Consider the following 17,915-nt stretch of genomic DNA (forward strand, 5'->3'; position numbering starts at 1 on the left):
CACACACGATCCAGACTACTCACTAAGCAGCTATCGGCAAGTGACCAGTGAGCGTATGGCGTACACACCTCCGGATTCCAACGCATGGAATATGTGTATACACCCCCGTACGGTCACTGCCAGCTTCACGACAGCCAAATTAATATTATTCGCTGCCATCACCGATCAATTTTAAAATATAATACAGGCCTGGTCGGACACCTGTTTTCTAGTAGCGTATGTGGCTTCGGGGGAGGAATGATTACAGGAGAAAAAAAACAGGACAATTACATTTTATATTTAATCTAAAAGGGAGGCAGTGTTTATGAAAAATATACAAAAGGTTTTACAAAACGAGACATTACAATACGGAATATACAGTTACACAAATAAAATGGGATTAAAGAAGAACTTACTAAAAAGATCGCAGAGACTATTCCGTTTAGCTGGAGGGAAGGACTCCAATGCCCGTTCAGAGAACGTGACCCATAAGTGTGTAACTTCCAACATGAGTCCTGACCCATCCTCGGCTGGGTCTTTTATGTCGAAGGGGGGACTTGCCCACACACCCCTTGTGATGACATAACGTGGGCTGGGCTCCAGACTTCATATTTTTATTAAAATATCTAACTTCCGTGATAACTTATCGCTGGTTGATCGCAGAAGCTTGCAAATGACACCATATTCTTTGTTACAAATTTACCTTTCCTTAGAGACTACATATGGCATAGCTGCAGTCCTTTATTCTGGTACTTTTGCGCCACAGCTCATCAAAGGGGCTCACAGCTACAGAAAACTATGCATATTGTTCCTTAGCTGACCCTGCTGCTAAAAATATGTGTCCCATTATTATTGGAAGTATGGGACTTCTGATATTCCATATTTTGCATCGGCACTGGCGAGACTGCAGATTTCTGTTGAGCAAATGGGGAATGCCCTAGGGGTGAGAGAGAATTCTTTTGAAGCCAGGAATTGTTCCTTCTCACCTAGGTGTATAGTTATCACAGGCCGGTGCCACTAGAAAATACACTCGTATGTTAATTGGGTTAGTAGCTCCCTTTGTACTAGCATTTGCCTGGAAGCAACTGGTTATAGCTCTTTTGCAAATAGTATAGGAGAGGGGGAATGAGGGGTTTCAGGGAGAAATAGTATGCCCCAAGTCATAACCCCCTGTTTGGTGCGGGCTCCGGCGCTGAGCCTGCACCTTTCCAGGCACATGTCAGCTGATCTATACAGCTGACATGTGCCCGCAACAGCCACGGGTGGAATAGCGATCCACCTGCAGCTGTTAACTAGTTAAATGCCGCTGTCAATCTCTGACAGCGGCATTTAACTCGCTCTTCCAGGAAGCACGTCATACGCCCCGCGCGTCGGCGACCCAGTCACATGACCGCGGGTCATCGATGGGTTGGCATGACAACCGGGGTCTGCAGGAGACCCCTGTGGTTGTCACTGCCAGATTGCTATGAGCGCTACCCAGTGGTCGGCGCTCATATAGAAAGTGAGTATTTCTGCTACATACAGGCGATCTGATCATCGCCTGTATGTAGCAGAGGGGATTAGACAACTGCCGCTTCAAGTCTCCCATGGAGACTATAGAAGCATGCAAAAAGTGTAAAAAAAAAAGTTTTTATATAAAAAATAAAAGTTTAAATCACCCCCCTTTTACCCCATTCAAAATAAAACAGTAAAAAAAAACTCCACACATACACATATTTGGTATCGCCGCGTTCAGAATCGCCCGATCTATCAATATGAAAAAAGAATTAATCCGATCGGTAAATGGCGTAACAATAAAAATTCTAAACGCCAGAATTACGTTTTTTTGGTCGCCACAACATTGCAATAAAATGCATTAACGGGCAATCAAAACATCGGATCTACCCCAAAATAGTATCAATAAAAACATCAGCTTGGCGCGCAAAATATAAGCCCTCACCCAGCCCCAGATCACGAAAAATGGGGACGCTACGGGTCTCGGAAAATTGCGCCATTTTTTTTCTTTCTTTTTTTTAACAAACTTTGGATTTTTTTTCACCACTTATATAAAAAAGAACCTATACATGTTTGGTGTCTACGAAGTCATAATGACCTGGAGAATCATAATGGCAGGTCAGTTTTAGCATTGAGTGAACGTGGTAAAAAAAAACAAGAAACAACTGTGGAATTGCACTTTTTTTTGCAATTTCACTTCACTTGGAATTTTTTTCCCGTTTCCCAGTACATGATAAGGTAAAACCAGTGATGTCATTCAAAAGTACAACTCATCCTGCAAAAAATAAGCCCTCACACGGCCATATTGACCAAAAAATAAAAAAGTTATGGTTCTGGGAAGAAGGGGAGCAAAAAAACGAAAACGCAAAAACAGAAAATGCTCCGGTCATAAAAGGGTTAAGTCCTGCCCCTAATCCTAGTCCGACTTCCTGAGAACATCTGTTTCTGGTAAGATATACATAAACCTGCCTAGGACATTCTGAATTTGCCAGGATTGTATCTGTAAAATCGTGACAGTCCTGTCAAATTTGAGACTGCCGGCAGCTATAGTAGGTGGGAGGCCCAGTAAAAGATTGGACATTGAGCTGTAGACAGCATTTGGTGGCAGGTGGGAGGCCCAGTAAAAGATTGGACATTGAGCTGTAGACAGAATTTGGTGGCAGGTGGGAGGCCCAGTAAAAGATTGGACATTGACCTGTAGACAGCATTTGGTGGTAAGTGGGAGGCCCATAAAAGATTGGACATTGAGCACTAGACAGCATTTGGTAGTAGGTGGGAGGCCCAGTAAAAGATTGGACATTGAGCTGTAGATAGCATTTGGTGGTAAGTGGGAGGCCCATAAAAGATTGGACATTGAGCACTAGACAGCATTTGGCGGTAGGTGGGAGGCCCAGTAAAAGATTGGACATTGAGCTGTAGATAGCATTTGGTGGTAAGTGGGAGGCCCAGTAAAAGATTGGACATTGAGCTGTAGACAGCATTTCACAGATCCTTAATACAGCCTTGTACATGACACCTTAGCCTAAATCATTTCAATAGTCACCATTCACAGATACTAATATCTTTGCTATTCCTTACAGCGAGATCTGGATTTCACGGTAGAATTGGATTTCAAAGGCCAGTTGTGCGAAGCTTCTATATCTCACGATTACAAAATGCGTTAGAACAAGAGGCCGAGTCTCATTAACCCTCTACCTGCCATACTTGAAGCCTCCAGTACTTCTGAAGAAGGAATACGGTCACTGGAAAGACAGATCAGCTTCACGACAAGAGGAGATGAATAAAAAATAAAATTCAAAATTTCATGAATTCTTTGTGTTGGAAGTAACTTATAAATGAGATGAGCAAATATTCTATGTATATTACTTAATGGCGTCAGTCGTGGTTTGAAGTCCTTGATGGGAATGTCTGATATTGAGATGCTTGTATTATGGCAATAAAGTGATAAATACTATGAACCGTCTAAGCTCTATTTAAGGGTTAAAACAAGGGAGTGTTCATTACATCGCTTATGATCAGTGTATGAATTTCCACCTATTTTAACATACTGTTTGCCAGCAGCCACCACTAGAGGGAGCTCAAGAAACAGTATACAATAAGCTCCTGAGCTCCCTCTAGTGGTGGCTGCAGGAAATCAGAATATTTGGAGCTCCATACTTCAAGCTAATCATTTAAAAATATTACACAAAAAAATTCTGAAGAATTTAGGACCTTATAGAGTAAAGAAGGAGATGAACTGCAAGAAGTTCAAATTAACTTTTCTGTAGAGAAGTTGAAAATTTGAAGGTGAAATAAAGCGCGACAAATAAAACGTCAGGTGATTTATTAAAATCCATACACATACAAAGGGGGAACATAATTTATTTGCACATAAAACAATACAATAAAATTGGGGGGAAAAAATTATATTTTACATTTAATATAAACAGCAGAACATAAAATATTTAAATTTAATTATTTTTGATTTTTTTATCATGATAAGAAGAAATCCGTCCAATAAAAAAAAATTGATTTTATATAGTTCTATTGTGTTCGCCCTGTCTTTATTCAAAGTTCTAAGCAAATACTTTAACACTTATGGACACTTTTTACATAGAGCTATAACCTATCTAAAGAAAAACCTTTTTTTTGCTCTCCTTTTTGAGTTTCAGCATGTGCTCTAGCCCAGATATGCCTTCGGAAACAAAATGGTTTCCCCTGGAATCAGTGAAAACATCATGAACAGGTCATATGAAAAAAAATCATTATCTAAGATAATGCTGATCACATTACTGTATATTTACTGATGCAAGGACAACATTTCCCAGAAAGTATAGCAACAGAATATTCCACCAGAGAACTTGAAATTACCTCCTTCCCAATCAGGGAATTTAAATCCACTTTCAACTAACCTAACTGGACCAAAGAACTTGAAATTATTAAATAAATATATCTAATAAGGCCCCGCCCTTGAGGATCTACTGAGTGCATTTTAGCTTAGCATCAGTCCCAGTATAATTGTGGGGGTCGATTTACTGTTTCCCTAGTAGTAGTCCCTATTTCACTACCTTAGACCATCTGAGAATTGAAATCAATCCTTTATCTACCTTAATTGAACCAAAGATCTTGAAATTATGAAATAAATGTCTACTAAGGCCCCACCCTTGAAGATCTACTGAGTGCATTTTAGCTTAACATAAATCCCAATACAATTGTGGGGGATCCAGGTATTGTTTACCTTGTAGTAGTCCCTATTTCATTTCCTTAGACCATCTGAGAATTCAAATTCACCCTTTAACTACCCTAATGAACCAAGGATTTTGAAATTCTAAAAAGTTTAATAAAGCCCCTGAGGATCTACTGAGTGCATTTTAGTTTACCATAGAACTCGGTATAATTATGGAGGTTCAAGTACTGTTTCCTTTAGTAGGCTAAAATGTATACAGGTAAAACCTAAGGTAATGTATTTACTCAGTTATGATGATTACCACTATGGTTTTAAAATAATAAAATAGTTTTTCCTTTTTGAATTATGATAGCAACAAACCTGTTCTATAAAAAATATCTTACATAGTTACATTCCATGTTATGAAATGCCACTGGGGCTGCTGAGGGCTGATGTTATTAGCCTCGGAGGGGACCAATATCCATGGCCCCTTCCCTGGCTATTAATATCAGCCCACAGCTGTCTGTTTAGCCTTTACTGTTTAGAATTTACAGGTGGACCCTATGTCAATTTTGTTCAGGGGTCCCCATGTAATCTAGGCCGTAAATGCTAATCAAACAGCTGTGAGCTGTTATTAATAGCCAGGGAACATTTTTGGCTTTCCCTCTGCTGGTTATGAAAATAGCGCGGGAGCCCACGCCACTTTTTTTTATTTAATTCTTCATTTTACACAGGATGTACTCAGCGGGGGCTGAATACAACTCCCATCATTGTCTCCTGCTCATGCTGATCTCAGCGCAACCAAGGGACAATGATGAGAGTTTCCCTCAGCAGCCGGCACCTGGGATCAGCACGAACTGTACCGCTTTTTCCTAGGCGCCGTGTGTCATCAGTGTACACGTGTAGCACGCATTTTGTCTGTGCTGCGCAAAAAAAAAAACCTGTCATGTCTGCAGGTTTTTCACACAGACACACAATCCCTGTGAAAAACCTTACATGTGCGGACACCCATTGAATACAATGGGTGTGCATCTGTCTGTTTTTGAGGTCCTTAAAGGAACGGACCGCATACGGACATACTGTACTAAACGGACACGTGAAGGGGGCCTTAAAGAAATTCATTATCTTTGATAATGCTGATCACAGTAATGTAAATTTGCTGATATAAGGACAACACTTTCCATAAAGTATAGTCAGAGAATATTCCACCAGGGCCTGTGAAATTACCTCCTTTACAATCAATGAATTTCAATCTACCCTTCAACTACACTAATCGAATCAAAGATATAGAAATAATATAGATATACAAATAATAAGGCCTCGCCCCTGAGGATCTACTGAGTGTCTTTTACATTATGGTAAAGCTCAGTACAATTGTGGGTGTCCAGATATTATTTCCCTAGTGGACTAGAATATAGCCAGGTAAAACTAGCCTATAGTAATGTATGTACTAACTTATAACAACCACTATAGATTTTACTTATTTAAACAATCACTTATTCCGAATACCTGTGGGATAAGAATATTGGGCTCTGAAATTTCCAAAGTGTCTGAAATTGGATTGAAGGGGAATTTTATACTCCGTCTGGATGTGGATTAAGAAGGGATAAGAAACTACCATTTTTCTATGACTCCCAACTGTGAAACATGTGGCTACAATTTGAATACTAATAATAATAACAATAATAATAATAACAATAATAATAATAATAATAATAATAAATGATGGTGCTTGAAGGGTCAGTGACATGACTGGCTCAACGCAGCAGATTTACTTATGTAATTTTGTCCATTTTCAGTGGTTAAATGCTTTATAAATGAATAATTAATCTGTTCTGTCATTATAAGAGCAAGAACAAATTAAGACAAAGGATAAAAAGAACCTGTTACCATTCTAGATATGTCTATTTAAAAAAAAAAACTAACGTCCATTATGTTACACGTAATTAGCAGCACAGTAATCACATTCTCTATTTTAAAACGGAGTTGAAACTACAGCAAGGAATAAGTCATCCACAGATCATGGATTCATAATGCTGTACCTCCATCCAAAAGCCTCAGCGGTCATTTATATAGTTCTTATTGTCTGTAGCATCCACTAGAGGGAGCTAACAGCACAAGATTTATACAAGGAGTAAGCTCCTCCTAGTGGTGACTCCAGATGACATCCTCTAACCATTGACCCTATAGGATTCACATGCCTATGACACTGACATCACTGGACAGTTGTTTTCACTGTTTGTTTAGTTTAAAAAAATCCCCAAAGTGCCAAAACACAGGATACAGATAAGTCAATATCAACTTAAGCAGATAAAGGAAAATTTCACTTAGTCCTTAACTATTCCTGATATGTTGAAAATGGATTTCCCCATTAGGTTTGTGCTTTTTATCCTATATGTCTTCTATTTAGTGTTATTTTTATACAAAAAAAAATGTTTTTTACATATTTTCTATAGTAGATGCTTTTCAGCATTTTAGGTGCTGTTCACACTACTGTCGGAAGCTAAATATATGTATTCAGTACATGTTAGCACTGATAACACTGAGTCTGATTTTACCTACCAAGACAAGTGCAGGATTGGTAAGTATAATGCACGAGTCCCAATGTCATAGCTTGGGTGAGTTACAGGTGGCCCCAGGAACCAAAATTTGGCCGAGCCACCTACCCTCACTGTCAAATGAGCCAGGATTCCTCTGCACTGAGAGCGGCACCCAGGCACAGTGAGTGCCCCCACCCCTCCCCCGGCAGACGTTTTAGTATAATAAAGTGAGATTTGCCATCTGTGTTGCTGCCTATGCAGAGCGTAGCAGTCAATGACAAACTCACATCTGCATAGTCAGCGACATTATCGAATCATGTCCATGTGCTGCACTGTGCTTTCCCGCTGCTCTCCTCTAATTTGTAACTGAAAGGAGAAACAGAGACCTACTGTCCCAAAAATGTCCCCCGTAAAAAAAATGTAAAACCCACTAACATTATAATAAATTTTAAGTTTTTACATACTTTTTTTTTAAACACTAATTAGGGCTAAGGTTAGGGCTTGGACTAGGGTTAGGGTTAGGACAACGATGTAAACATTTTTATTTTTACATTTTGTCTGTTGGTTTTCTGCAAAAAAGCATAAAAAATTGTGAATGTTAAAAGATTGCAACTATAAATACATCAGTATTTTCAGAAAATACAATACACTGGGAAAAATTGAAAAAAAAAACCAAAATTATGATAAATTTTAGGTTTTTACATACTTTTTTTTAAATCCTAATTAGGGCTAAGGTTAGGGCTTGGACTAGGGTTAGGGTTAGGGAATAGAGTTAGGGTTAGGGTTAGGACAACGATGTAAACATTTTTGTTTTTACATTTTTTGTGTTGGTTTTCTGCAAAAAAAATCTGGAATGTTAAAACATTGCGACTATAATTACATCAGTATTTTCAGAAAATACAATACACTGGGAAAATTTGAAAAAACACTAACATGATAAATTTTAGGTTTTTACATACTTTTTTTTTTAAAACCCTATTATTATTATTATAACCCTAATTAGGGCTAAGGTTAGGGATTTGACTAGGGTTAGGGTTAGAGAATAGAGTTAGGGTTAGGGTTAGGACAACGATGTAAACATTTTTGTTTTTACATTTTTTGTGTTGTTTTCTGCAAAAAAGCATAAAAAATCTGGAATGTTAAAAGATTGCAACTATAAATACATCAGTATTTTCAGAAAATACAATACACTGGGGGAAAAGGGACTCAATAATGGACTGGTGGGAGGAGCTCAGGCCACGGATTAGGCGTATGTCATACAGATGTAAAAAAACAGATACCGATGATAATATGGATGAAAAATGGGTGATTTTTCATACGCCTAAGAGGAACTCCATAAAAAAAAAATTACAGTCTCTTAATTAATAAGTATTGGTAAGAGTTCTAGGGGAAATAAGTCACTATTGTCTTAAGTCAAGCATAAATTGGTTACAAAAATATAACCGGGCTGTGTGCTACTTCCTGAGGTATATATTCACACTGGCCTAATGGCATCCAGATTTAATGAGACGAAATACAGTATATCTAAGATTAGAAAAAAAAAAGTCCAATTTTTTTTTTCTCAAAAAAGTGGCACTTTTGTTTCAGGTCATGTTTCTAGCTTTTTAAATGGTTCTAAGCTGTAGTACCAGCGACAGCCAATGAATAAAAGTGGCGCTGTTCTGAATGAAAAAAAAATCTGGTGATGATAAGGGTACCCATTGATGGAGTCCAGCCAATCAGACTTGATGAGTAAGTGAGAAAAGGAAAGGGGGCAGAACAAGGAAATGATTTAGCTTAGAAAATCCCTCCTCTGCCTAAGCTCTAGCCCCACCCCAGCCTAAACCCATATATATTGACAATCTCTAATCCAGTAGCGATCGATTCATCAGCTTCATTGTGTTGACTTCCAATCAACAAGTTCTTCTAAGACAAGTCTCATTGATGTCATGTATCATTATCAGGACAACTCTGTGCAGTTTAGTCGTAAAAACAACTTATAATGAATATAAATTACAATAACAACATACAATAATATAAAACCAACAACAATGGTTTCCTCTTAGTTATAAAAATATTGCTCTCTGACCCAGGTCCATTTTTCCCCCATATTATTCCGACTAACTGACATATGAGACAGGCTAATACTATACTAATGGGTAGTATTATACTACAGGAAAGTTGAGCCGGGTGCAGACTCCAGGAATTGTAGTGTAGCGGAGGTAAAAATTACTGTCTGGAACAGCAATTTTTCTTCTTTGGCGAGTCGAGAAGACGGACAGTTTTCTCCTTTATTTTATCTTCTTGCTCTTTCAGAATCCTGGGAAAACATAAATTCATGAAAATTAGGAACTCAAACAATTGTGCCCAATTCATCAATCAGATTTTGCCAGAATTCTAGCGTGAAATTGCTTAAAGTGTTGGAAAAAAATTTGAGCAAATTGCACAAAAAAATGTTACGACTTTCGGCATTTTTACACCAGTTTCAGGTAACTCCACCAATTTTTTAAAAAGTGAGCGGAGCTCGGGTTTGATAGGGAATCATCCCAATTTATGCCACAAAAGTGTCATAAATGATGCCAGAAATACACAAGCCCATGACTGGAGTAACTTGTCTGCTGGAGGCGCACAACAGTCGCAAGATGCTCCAATTCACTAGGAGCTGGACGCCTCTCAATGAATTTAGTGCAACTTTCTCCACCGCTTCCTTTATTAAGACTGGAGTACAAGATGCCTGTCTTAATGAATCGAGGCCTAAGATATCTATTCGTCCCGACACAAGATGATGGTGTTGGTGCCCTGATCCCTCTCAAGAAGTTAAAGCTTCTTGTACTGCACATACTAGTGTACTATGTACTGGATCTGATCCGGTTCTCATGTTCTGTATCTTACTTCCAACACTCTATGAGTAGGCAGTTCCGCTTCATAAGCATTCTGGTAGCACTTTAGATGCAGGAACTTTCTTTCCCTCACTTCCCATCAACTTCCCATCATGCATTGCTCCTGCTGTTGTCCAATAGCTTGCCTGCTCTGTACTGAAAGCCTCCTCTGTGTTATGTTTGTGTGCAGTTTGACAGTCAAAAGAGCAGGTGCAGTGAGACAAGGACCCACCACATTTCCAGTGGAAAGACAATGCCCCATACCCACTTCCTACCACACTTCCTGTAGAGAGACATTGCCCCAACCCCACTTCCTGTACAAAGAAAAAAACCTGCCTCTACTTCCTGTTGAGACACAAAGAACTGCCCACATTTCCTATAGAGAGAAAGTGACAAGCCTACACTTCCTTGGTGAGACAATGATCCTGAAGAAAGAAAAAGACCTATTGCCACTTCTAGAGAAACAAAGACCTGACCGTACTTCCTGTAGAGAGACAAAGACCTGTCCCTACTTCCTATAGAGACAAAGACCTGTCCCCACTTCCTGAATAGAGACAAAGACCTGTCCTCACTTCTTGTAGAGAGACAAAGACCCGTCCCCACTTCCTGTAGAAAGACAAAGACCTTTCCCCACTTCCTGTAGAGACACAAAGACTTGTTCCCACTTCCTGTAGAGAGACAAAGACCCGTCCCCACTTCCTGTAGAAAGACAAAGACCTTTCCCCACTTCCTGTAGAGAGACAAAGACTTGTCCCCACTTCCTGTAGAGACACAAAGACTTGTTCCCACTTCCTGTAGAGAGACAAAGACCTGTCCCCACTTCCTGTAGAGCGACAAAGACCTGTCTACCACTTCCTGTACAGAGACAAAGACCTATCCCAATTTCCTTTAGAGAGACAAAGACACATCCCCACTTCTTTTAGAGAGACAAAGACCTGTCCCCACTTCTTGTAGAGAGACAAAGATCCATCCCCACTTTCTGAAGAGAGACAAAGACCTGTACCCACTTCCTGTAGAGAAACAAAGACCTGTGCCACTTCATGTAGAGATACAAAGACCTGTACCCACTTCCTTAAGAGAGACAAAGACCTGTTTCCACTTCCTGTAGAGAGACAAAGACCTGTCCCCACTTCCTGTAGAGACAAAGATCCATCCCCACTTCCTGTAGAGAGACAATGACCCATCCCCACTTCTTGTAGAGCATCAAAGACCTGTCCCCACTTCTTGTATAGAGACAAAGACCTGTCATCACTTCCTGTATAGAGACAAAGACCCGTCCCCACTTCCTGTACAGAGACAAAGACCCGTCCCCACTTCCTGTAGAGAGGCAAAGATCCGTTCCCACTTCATGTAGATACAAAGACCTGTCCCCACTTCCTGTAGAGACAAAGACCTGTCCCCACTTCCTGTAGAGAGACAAGGACCTGTCCCACCTTCCTGTAGAGAGACAAAGACCTGTCCCCACTTCCTGTACAGAGACAAAGACCTGTCTCCACTTCCTGTATAGAGACAAAGACCTGTCCCCACTTCCTGTAGAAAAACAAAGACCTGTCCCACCTTCCTGTAGAGAGACAAAGACCTGTCCCCACTTCCTGTACAGAGACAAAGACCTGTCTCCACTTCCTGTATAGAGACAAAGACCTGTCCCCACTTCCTGTAGAAAAACAAAGACCTGTTTCCACTTCCTGTAGAGAGACAAAGACCTGTCCCCACTTCCTTTAGAGAGACAAGGACCTGTCCCACCTTCCTGTAGAGAGACAAAGACCTGTCCCCACTTCCTGTACAGAGACAAAGACCTGTCTCCACTTCCTGTATAGAGACAAAGACCTGTCCCCACTTCCTGTAGAAAAACAAAGACCTGTCCCACCTTCCTGTAGAGAGACAAAGACCTGTCCCCACTTCCTGTACAGAGACAAAGACCTGTCTCCACTTCCTGTATAGAGACAAAGACCTGTCCCCACTTCCTGTAGAAAAACAAAGACCTGTTTCCACTTCCTGTAGAGAGACAAAGAACTGTCCCCACTTCCTGTAGAGACAAAGATCCATCCCCACTTCCTGTAGAAAGACAAAGACCTGTTTCCACTTCCTGTAGAGAGACAAAGACCTGTCCCCACTTCCTGTAGAGACAAAGATCCATCCCCACTTCCTGTAGAAAGACAAAGACCTGTCCCACCTTCCTGTAGAGAGACAAAGACCTATCCCCACTTCCCGTAGAGAGACAAAGACCTGTCTCCACTTCCAGTACAGAGACAAAGACCCGTCCCCACTTCCTGTAGGGAGATAGAGAGCCGTCCCCACTTCATGTAGAGATACAAAGACCCGTCCCCACTTCCTGTAGAGTTATAAAGACCCACCCCACTTCATATAGAGATACAAAGACCCACCCCCACTTACTGTAGAGAGACAAAGAGCCATATACACTCCCTCTAGAGTGACCAAGACCCGCTCCTACTTCCTGAAGAAAGACAATACCCTGCCCTCACTTCCTGTAGAGTGAAAAAGACTAGTTCCCACTTCCTGTAGAGGCAAAGACCCTCCCCCACTTCTTATAGTGGGGTAAAAACATGTAGCCATGTGGTGCTGTAGCACCCCGAGGACTCGGCTGCTACAGGGGTATTGCACCTCGAACCAGAGGTGTGGTATTCCACTCCCGGGTAAGGATGGAGTGTGGAACTGAGCTCAGATAGCTGCATGCACTACACTCATCCCATTTCCGGGGGACAGAACTACGGTACTCCCACCAGTTAGATGTGCAGGTACGACAGCGTCTGTCCCTGGCTGGAGTGGGAGGGGGGGAGGAACATCCCAGTAGTGTAGGGGCAGATAGGGGAGGGACTCTGGGCATAGAGGTAGGAGCCCATTGGGTGCTAGTCACCTGGGCTCACACATAGAGGGAGTATATAAGGTGGGCACCATCTAGGAACAGGGTCAGTTCAGGGAGTGAGTTTAGAGAGGAGCTCAGCCAGGAGGGCTGACAGGGAGCTGTGGCTCCGGCTGGGCCCAGCTCCAGGGCCAGGCCTGAAGCAGAGAGAAGGAGGAAGAGAGGCCCAGAGACACAAGACAAGAGGGAACCCTGAGATCCCAGAAGTAAACCAGAAGGGTGAAGGGTTGGCAGAAAAGGGTACCGGATCCCAAACTGGCAGAGGCAAAATATCCTTAGCCAGGAACCGGAGGTCGTGGTCAAGTTTTGGGCACGACCCTCACCACATCCACCAGGAAGGCATACCACGAATAGGGTCAGGAAAGCCAGGAAAGGTTTTGCCACCAAGAGGCCCGAGGGAGCCGGACAAAGGTGGGTCCCTGGTGGGGACGGCCAGTAGGAAGAAAGAGAGAGGGGAGCTCAGGACCACGCTCTGGAACTGCCCGGGAGTTGACCGAGTCCCGCACCTGGTGGACGCAGCACGGCCCGGGTGGTCACCCTTGGCCGAAGTGACCGGAGCAACACCTGTGAGTAAAAACCCTGAAACTGCATCACACGTCTCTGAGCTTCCTTGCCGCACCACCACTACCACCATCATTTACGTCTGCTGCCCTGAGGCCATACCCCTCCCGTTGGGGGTTACACCATCTACGCTGCACAACCATATCACCGGCCTCAGCGGACTGTCCTGCAGCGGCAGCTCCATAGCTGCATTCAACGGGTGGCGTAGTCGTCCAACATCTACCGTTCAAAACACTGCCGTCCAGCTTGACTCCCTGGGCACGGACCGGGTCACCGCCACGAGACTACTACTCCCATCGGATCCGGCTCCGGGTAAGCCCCCGTGCGCGCGATGCCGCGCGACGAAGGTCCAGGGGCGCGTCAACTTTGGCGTAGTCGGCAGGATTTCGTGCCCGCAACTACCGGGTACTGCGTGCCTGAAGAAAAGTTTATATGTACCGTAAGAAGAAGTCTCCCGCCAATTCCAGAGGGTCCCCGCCATCGGACGCCATCTCGGGTCGTTTCCCGCCGTTTGCCCGCCATCTGCAGCCTTTTCCCGCCATCCACGGAGTTTCCCGCCATTGGGAGACGATTCCCGCCATCTGAGACGATTTCCCGCCCTGGCAGAGCGGACGCCATTATGGGCGTGCCAGAGGGTGGCAAGAGACCACCTCCCATCGTGGGCCTGGTCCCAGAAGAGCGCCAAAAGCGGAGACCGCCCCCACCAGCAGAGACTGCAATGATAGAGATGTCCATCAGAGCGAGGGGTCTGCCCCTGGAACTGACAATCACCAAGTGGCCCCGGGACCACCCTCAGTATGGGCGGATCAAGAACAAAAGAGAGAGGATGGGTGCAGCCTGGAGGAGTCTGGAAAGATCGCACCCGGAGATGGAGGGAGAGTCAGGCAGCACCGACCCTCTGGTCAGGAGCCTGTTGCAGGCCGCCACCCCAGAAGGCCTGGTGGAGATCCTGGCACAGCTCCCCAAAGATCGGGAGCATGCACAGACCGCGCTGGAGGGCTTGGCTCGGAAGATGGCCCGAGTGCAGCAAGAAGTGCTGGCCGAGTGGAGCAGAGAAATGGCCCTGCAGGCTGGAACCCGCCAGCAAAGGACGCCACCCGGGACGAGGAGTCTGTCTGCCTCTGAGGATGGTGCAGGAGGGACGAAGGCCGGAGACGACGCCGTGGAAGGAGCTGAAGAGATGGAAGCAGGTAAAGGGGACGTCACCACCCCAGGCCTAGAAGCCGTGAGCCTGCCCCAGCTCCCCGTCGCAGAGCCCAAAATCCCCCTTACCGTGCCCGTTGCTGCACCGCCACCGCTCCAAACTAGGCCTCAAGCGGCAGGAGCCGCGGCCGCGCCCCCTGTGACGTCACGCGCCTCAATCCAGAGCGCGGCCAAGCAGGAAACGCCACCGGCCTGGTCGCAAGGCCGAGTACCCCCGGGCGCCGCCGTTTCCACAGTGCCCTTCACCTTCAGAGTGCCACCGGCCTGGTCGCAAGGCTTGGTGAATCCGGGCGCAGCTATCACCACCGCGCCCTCAACCTCCACCGTGCTGCCCTTAGGTGAAGACCTGTTCGCACAGCATACTTGCCCGGATGGGCAGCCCTTTGAGTGGCCACCGGAGTACCTCAGTCCCCGACTCCGGAAGGAAAGGCCCCTGTGTGAGCCCCTGATCCCGGCTCCGGCGCCCGCCAAGTTCACCCCACTCCCGTTGGAGGAGGCGCAGTTCGCATGGGACCCCACCGGTGAAAACCTCATGGGGTTCACCCAAGAGACCCGGGCGGCCGCAGCCCAGCGTGCGGAGTGCTGCCGACAACAACTAGAGGTCTTCAACAAAGAACGGCGAGAGAGGCGGGTCCGCGAGGAGCGGCTGCAGGTCCAAAGTGCGGAGCAGAAAAGCCGGACCCGACGAAACCGCCGTGCGGCCCACGGTCCCCGCGCCACCGGGACTGTAATAAAATTTCAAATGGAGCACGGCTGGGGCTTTATCAGGGATCACAGAACCCCCGGCGACGTCTTTGTTACCCGCAGGGATGTCGAGTCCCACCTGCCAGAGGGACACCGTGGACGTGACCTTTACCTGGGTGACGAGGTCACCTTCACCCGGCATCAGTGTGCAAAAGGACCATACGCCCTTCATGTGCACCGGCTGACGGAGGAAGAGCTGCGGTATGAGGAGGAACAAGAGGACCCGGACGGGTCTGAAGATTACCCTCAGGAGGAGACAAGGAGAGGACACCGCTGCTGAAGGGAAGTAGCATAAACTGAAACTGTATATAGTTACCCGTAGGGGTACTTGTCATGCTGCCAATTTAAGTGTGTTCCCCGTTGGGATTAGTGTGAATTGTTCCCTGTGTGTCCCTATCCCTAACCAGGCTGAGGACTGTGAGCAGCCATTCCTTATCCCCACAGGCTGAGGACTGTGAGCAGCCATTCCTTATCCCCACAGGCTGAGGACTGTGAGCAGCCATTCCTAATCCCCACTGGCCGAGGACTGAGAGCGGCCATATCCTGTAAATAGTTGCGCTTCCTAAGGCGCCCCCTACCGGTTTTATAAGGAACTGTTTTTCTTCTAGTGACTGTGGCACTTTACCTGGTCACAAGTTGCACCGTGGCCAGAAGATCAAGAACATTTTATATGAAAAGGTTTTATATCAAAAGTTTATGCTGCTAAGATAGTAATCTAAAAAGTTACCTGTAATGTTATATCTTCCGATAATGTTTTTATGATGTCTTACCTGTTAGTGTATGTTTTAAAAAGTTTGTATGTTTTGGTATGTTTTACTCTTTTCCAGCCCGAGGACGTGCTGTGGTTTACCAGGGGGGAATGTAGCACCCCGAGGACTCGGCTGCTACAGGGGTATTGCACCTCGAACCAGAGGTGTGGTATTCCACTCCCGGGTAAGGATGGAGTGTGGAACTGAGCTCAGATAGCTGCATGCACTACACTCATCCCATTTCCGGGGGACAGAACTACGGTACTCCCACCAGTTAGATGTGCAGGTACGACAGCGTCTGTCCCTGGCTGGAGTGGGAGGGGGGGAGGAACATCCCAGTAGTGTAGGGGCAGATAGGGGAGGGACTCTGGGCATAGAGGTAGGAGCCCATTGGGTGCTAGTCACCTGGGCTCACACATAGAGGGAGTATATAAGGTGGGCACCATCTAGGAACAGGGTCAGTTCAGGGAGTGAGTTCAGAGAGGAGCTCAGCCAGGAGGGCTGACAGGGAGCTGTGGCTCCGGCTGGGCCCAGCTCCAGGGCCAGGCCTGAAGCAGAGAGAAGGAGGAAGAGAGGCCCAGAGACACAAGACAAGAGGGAACCCTGAGATCCCAGAAGTAAACCAGAAGGGTGAAGGGTTGGCAGAAAAGGGTACCAGATCCCAAACTGGCAGAGGCAAAATATCCTTAGCCAGGAACCGGAGGTCGTGGTCAAGTTTTGGGCACGACCCTCACCACATCCACCAGGAAGGCATACCACGAATAGGGTCAGGAAAGCCAGGAAAGGTTTTGCCACCAAGAGGCCCGAGGGAGCCGGACAAAGGTGGGTCCCTGGTGGGGATGGCCAGTAGGAAGAAAGAGAGAGGGGAGCTCAGGACCACGCTCTGGAACTGCCCGGGAGTTGACCGAGTCCCGCACCTGGTGGACGCAGCACGGCCCGGGTGGTCACCCTTGGCCGAAGTGACCGGAGCAACACCTGTGAGTAAAAACCCTGAAACTGCATCACACGTCTCTGAGCTTCCTTGCCGCACCACCACTACCACCATCATTTACGTCTGCTGCCCTGAGGCCATACCCCTCCCGTTGGGGGTTATACCATCTACGCTGCACAACCATATCTCCGGCCTCAGCGGACTGTCCTGCAGCGGCAGCTCCATAGCTGCATTCAACGGGTGGCGTAGTCGTCCAACATCTACCGTTCAAAACACTGCCGTCCAGCTTGACTCCCTGGGCACGGACCGGGTCACCGCCACGAGACTACTACTCCCATCGGATCCGGCTCCGGGTAAGCCCCCGTGCGCGCGATGCCGCGCGACGAAGGCCCAGGGGCGCGTCAGTGCCCCTGAGGGTTCGGTCGCCACAGAGCTACTGCACCTCACCCAGAGGTGTGGTGTCTCCCTTTCTCTCAGGTAAGGAGGGAGTGCTGCACGGAACCCCAACACCTACATCCAACACTACACTACCCCAGGCCAGCCGGAGGAGCAAGACGCAATGTAGTTTTCTGCTGAGCTCTGACCCTGGCTGGGGTGGGGGGAACCCAAAGTTAGGGGGAACCAGTGGTGAGTGTGGGTGGAGGAAGTAGTTCATGGGAGCACTCATACAGTAAAGATATAAAATAGGGAAGCCATCTTAGGGTGGCAGTCTAGTAGTTGGAGAACAGTTTGGGAGCAGAGTCTCACTAGGAGCTCAGCTCCACAAGCAGGGCCCAGTCCTGGAGGCCCAGGAGCGGAGCAGGGAGTAGGCTCCGATCTACTGAAGGGAT

The 17,915-nt window shown here is 45.8% G+C and overlaps 2 protein-coding genes across 5 annotated transcripts in view; one reads left to right on the plus strand and one right to left on the minus strand.

Moving 5' to 3' along the window:
* PRMT8 (protein arginine methyltransferase 8) overlaps window positions 1-3,427 on the plus strand; it is a 288,767-nt gene extending 285,340 nt beyond the window's left edge. For all 3 annotated transcript variants that reach the window (XM_073649943.1, XM_073649942.1, XM_073649944.1), the window contains exon 10: window positions 3,054-3,427. In XM_073649943.1, the coding sequence (XP_073506044.1) occupies window positions 3,054-3,137 (84 nt within the window). In that variant the 3' untranslated portion in view covers window positions 3,138-3,427. The remainder of the gene's footprint in view (window positions 1-3,053) is intronic.
* A 1,375-nt stretch (window positions 3,428-4,802) lies between these two features.
* Window positions 4,803-17,915, minus strand: part of CRACR2A (calcium release activated channel regulator 2A) — a 157,751-nt gene continuing 144,638 nt past the window's right edge. For both annotated transcript variants that reach the window (XM_073649947.1, XM_073649946.1), the window contains exon 18: window positions 4,803-9,457. In XM_073649947.1, the coding sequence (XP_073506048.1) occupies window positions 9,367-9,457 (91 nt within the window). In that variant the 3' untranslated portion in view covers window positions 4,803-9,366. The remainder of the gene's footprint in view (window positions 9,458-17,915) is intronic.

This window comes from Phyllobates terribilis, unplaced genomic scaffold (assembly GCF_046119375.1).
Source record: "Phyllobates terribilis strain yellow unplaced genomic scaffold, ASM4611937v1 Scaffold_10__3_contigs__length_209671492, whole genome shotgun sequence".
In the NCBI taxonomy this organism is placed as follows: Eukaryota; Metazoa; Chordata; class Amphibia; order Anura; family Dendrobatidae; genus Phyllobates; species Phyllobates terribilis.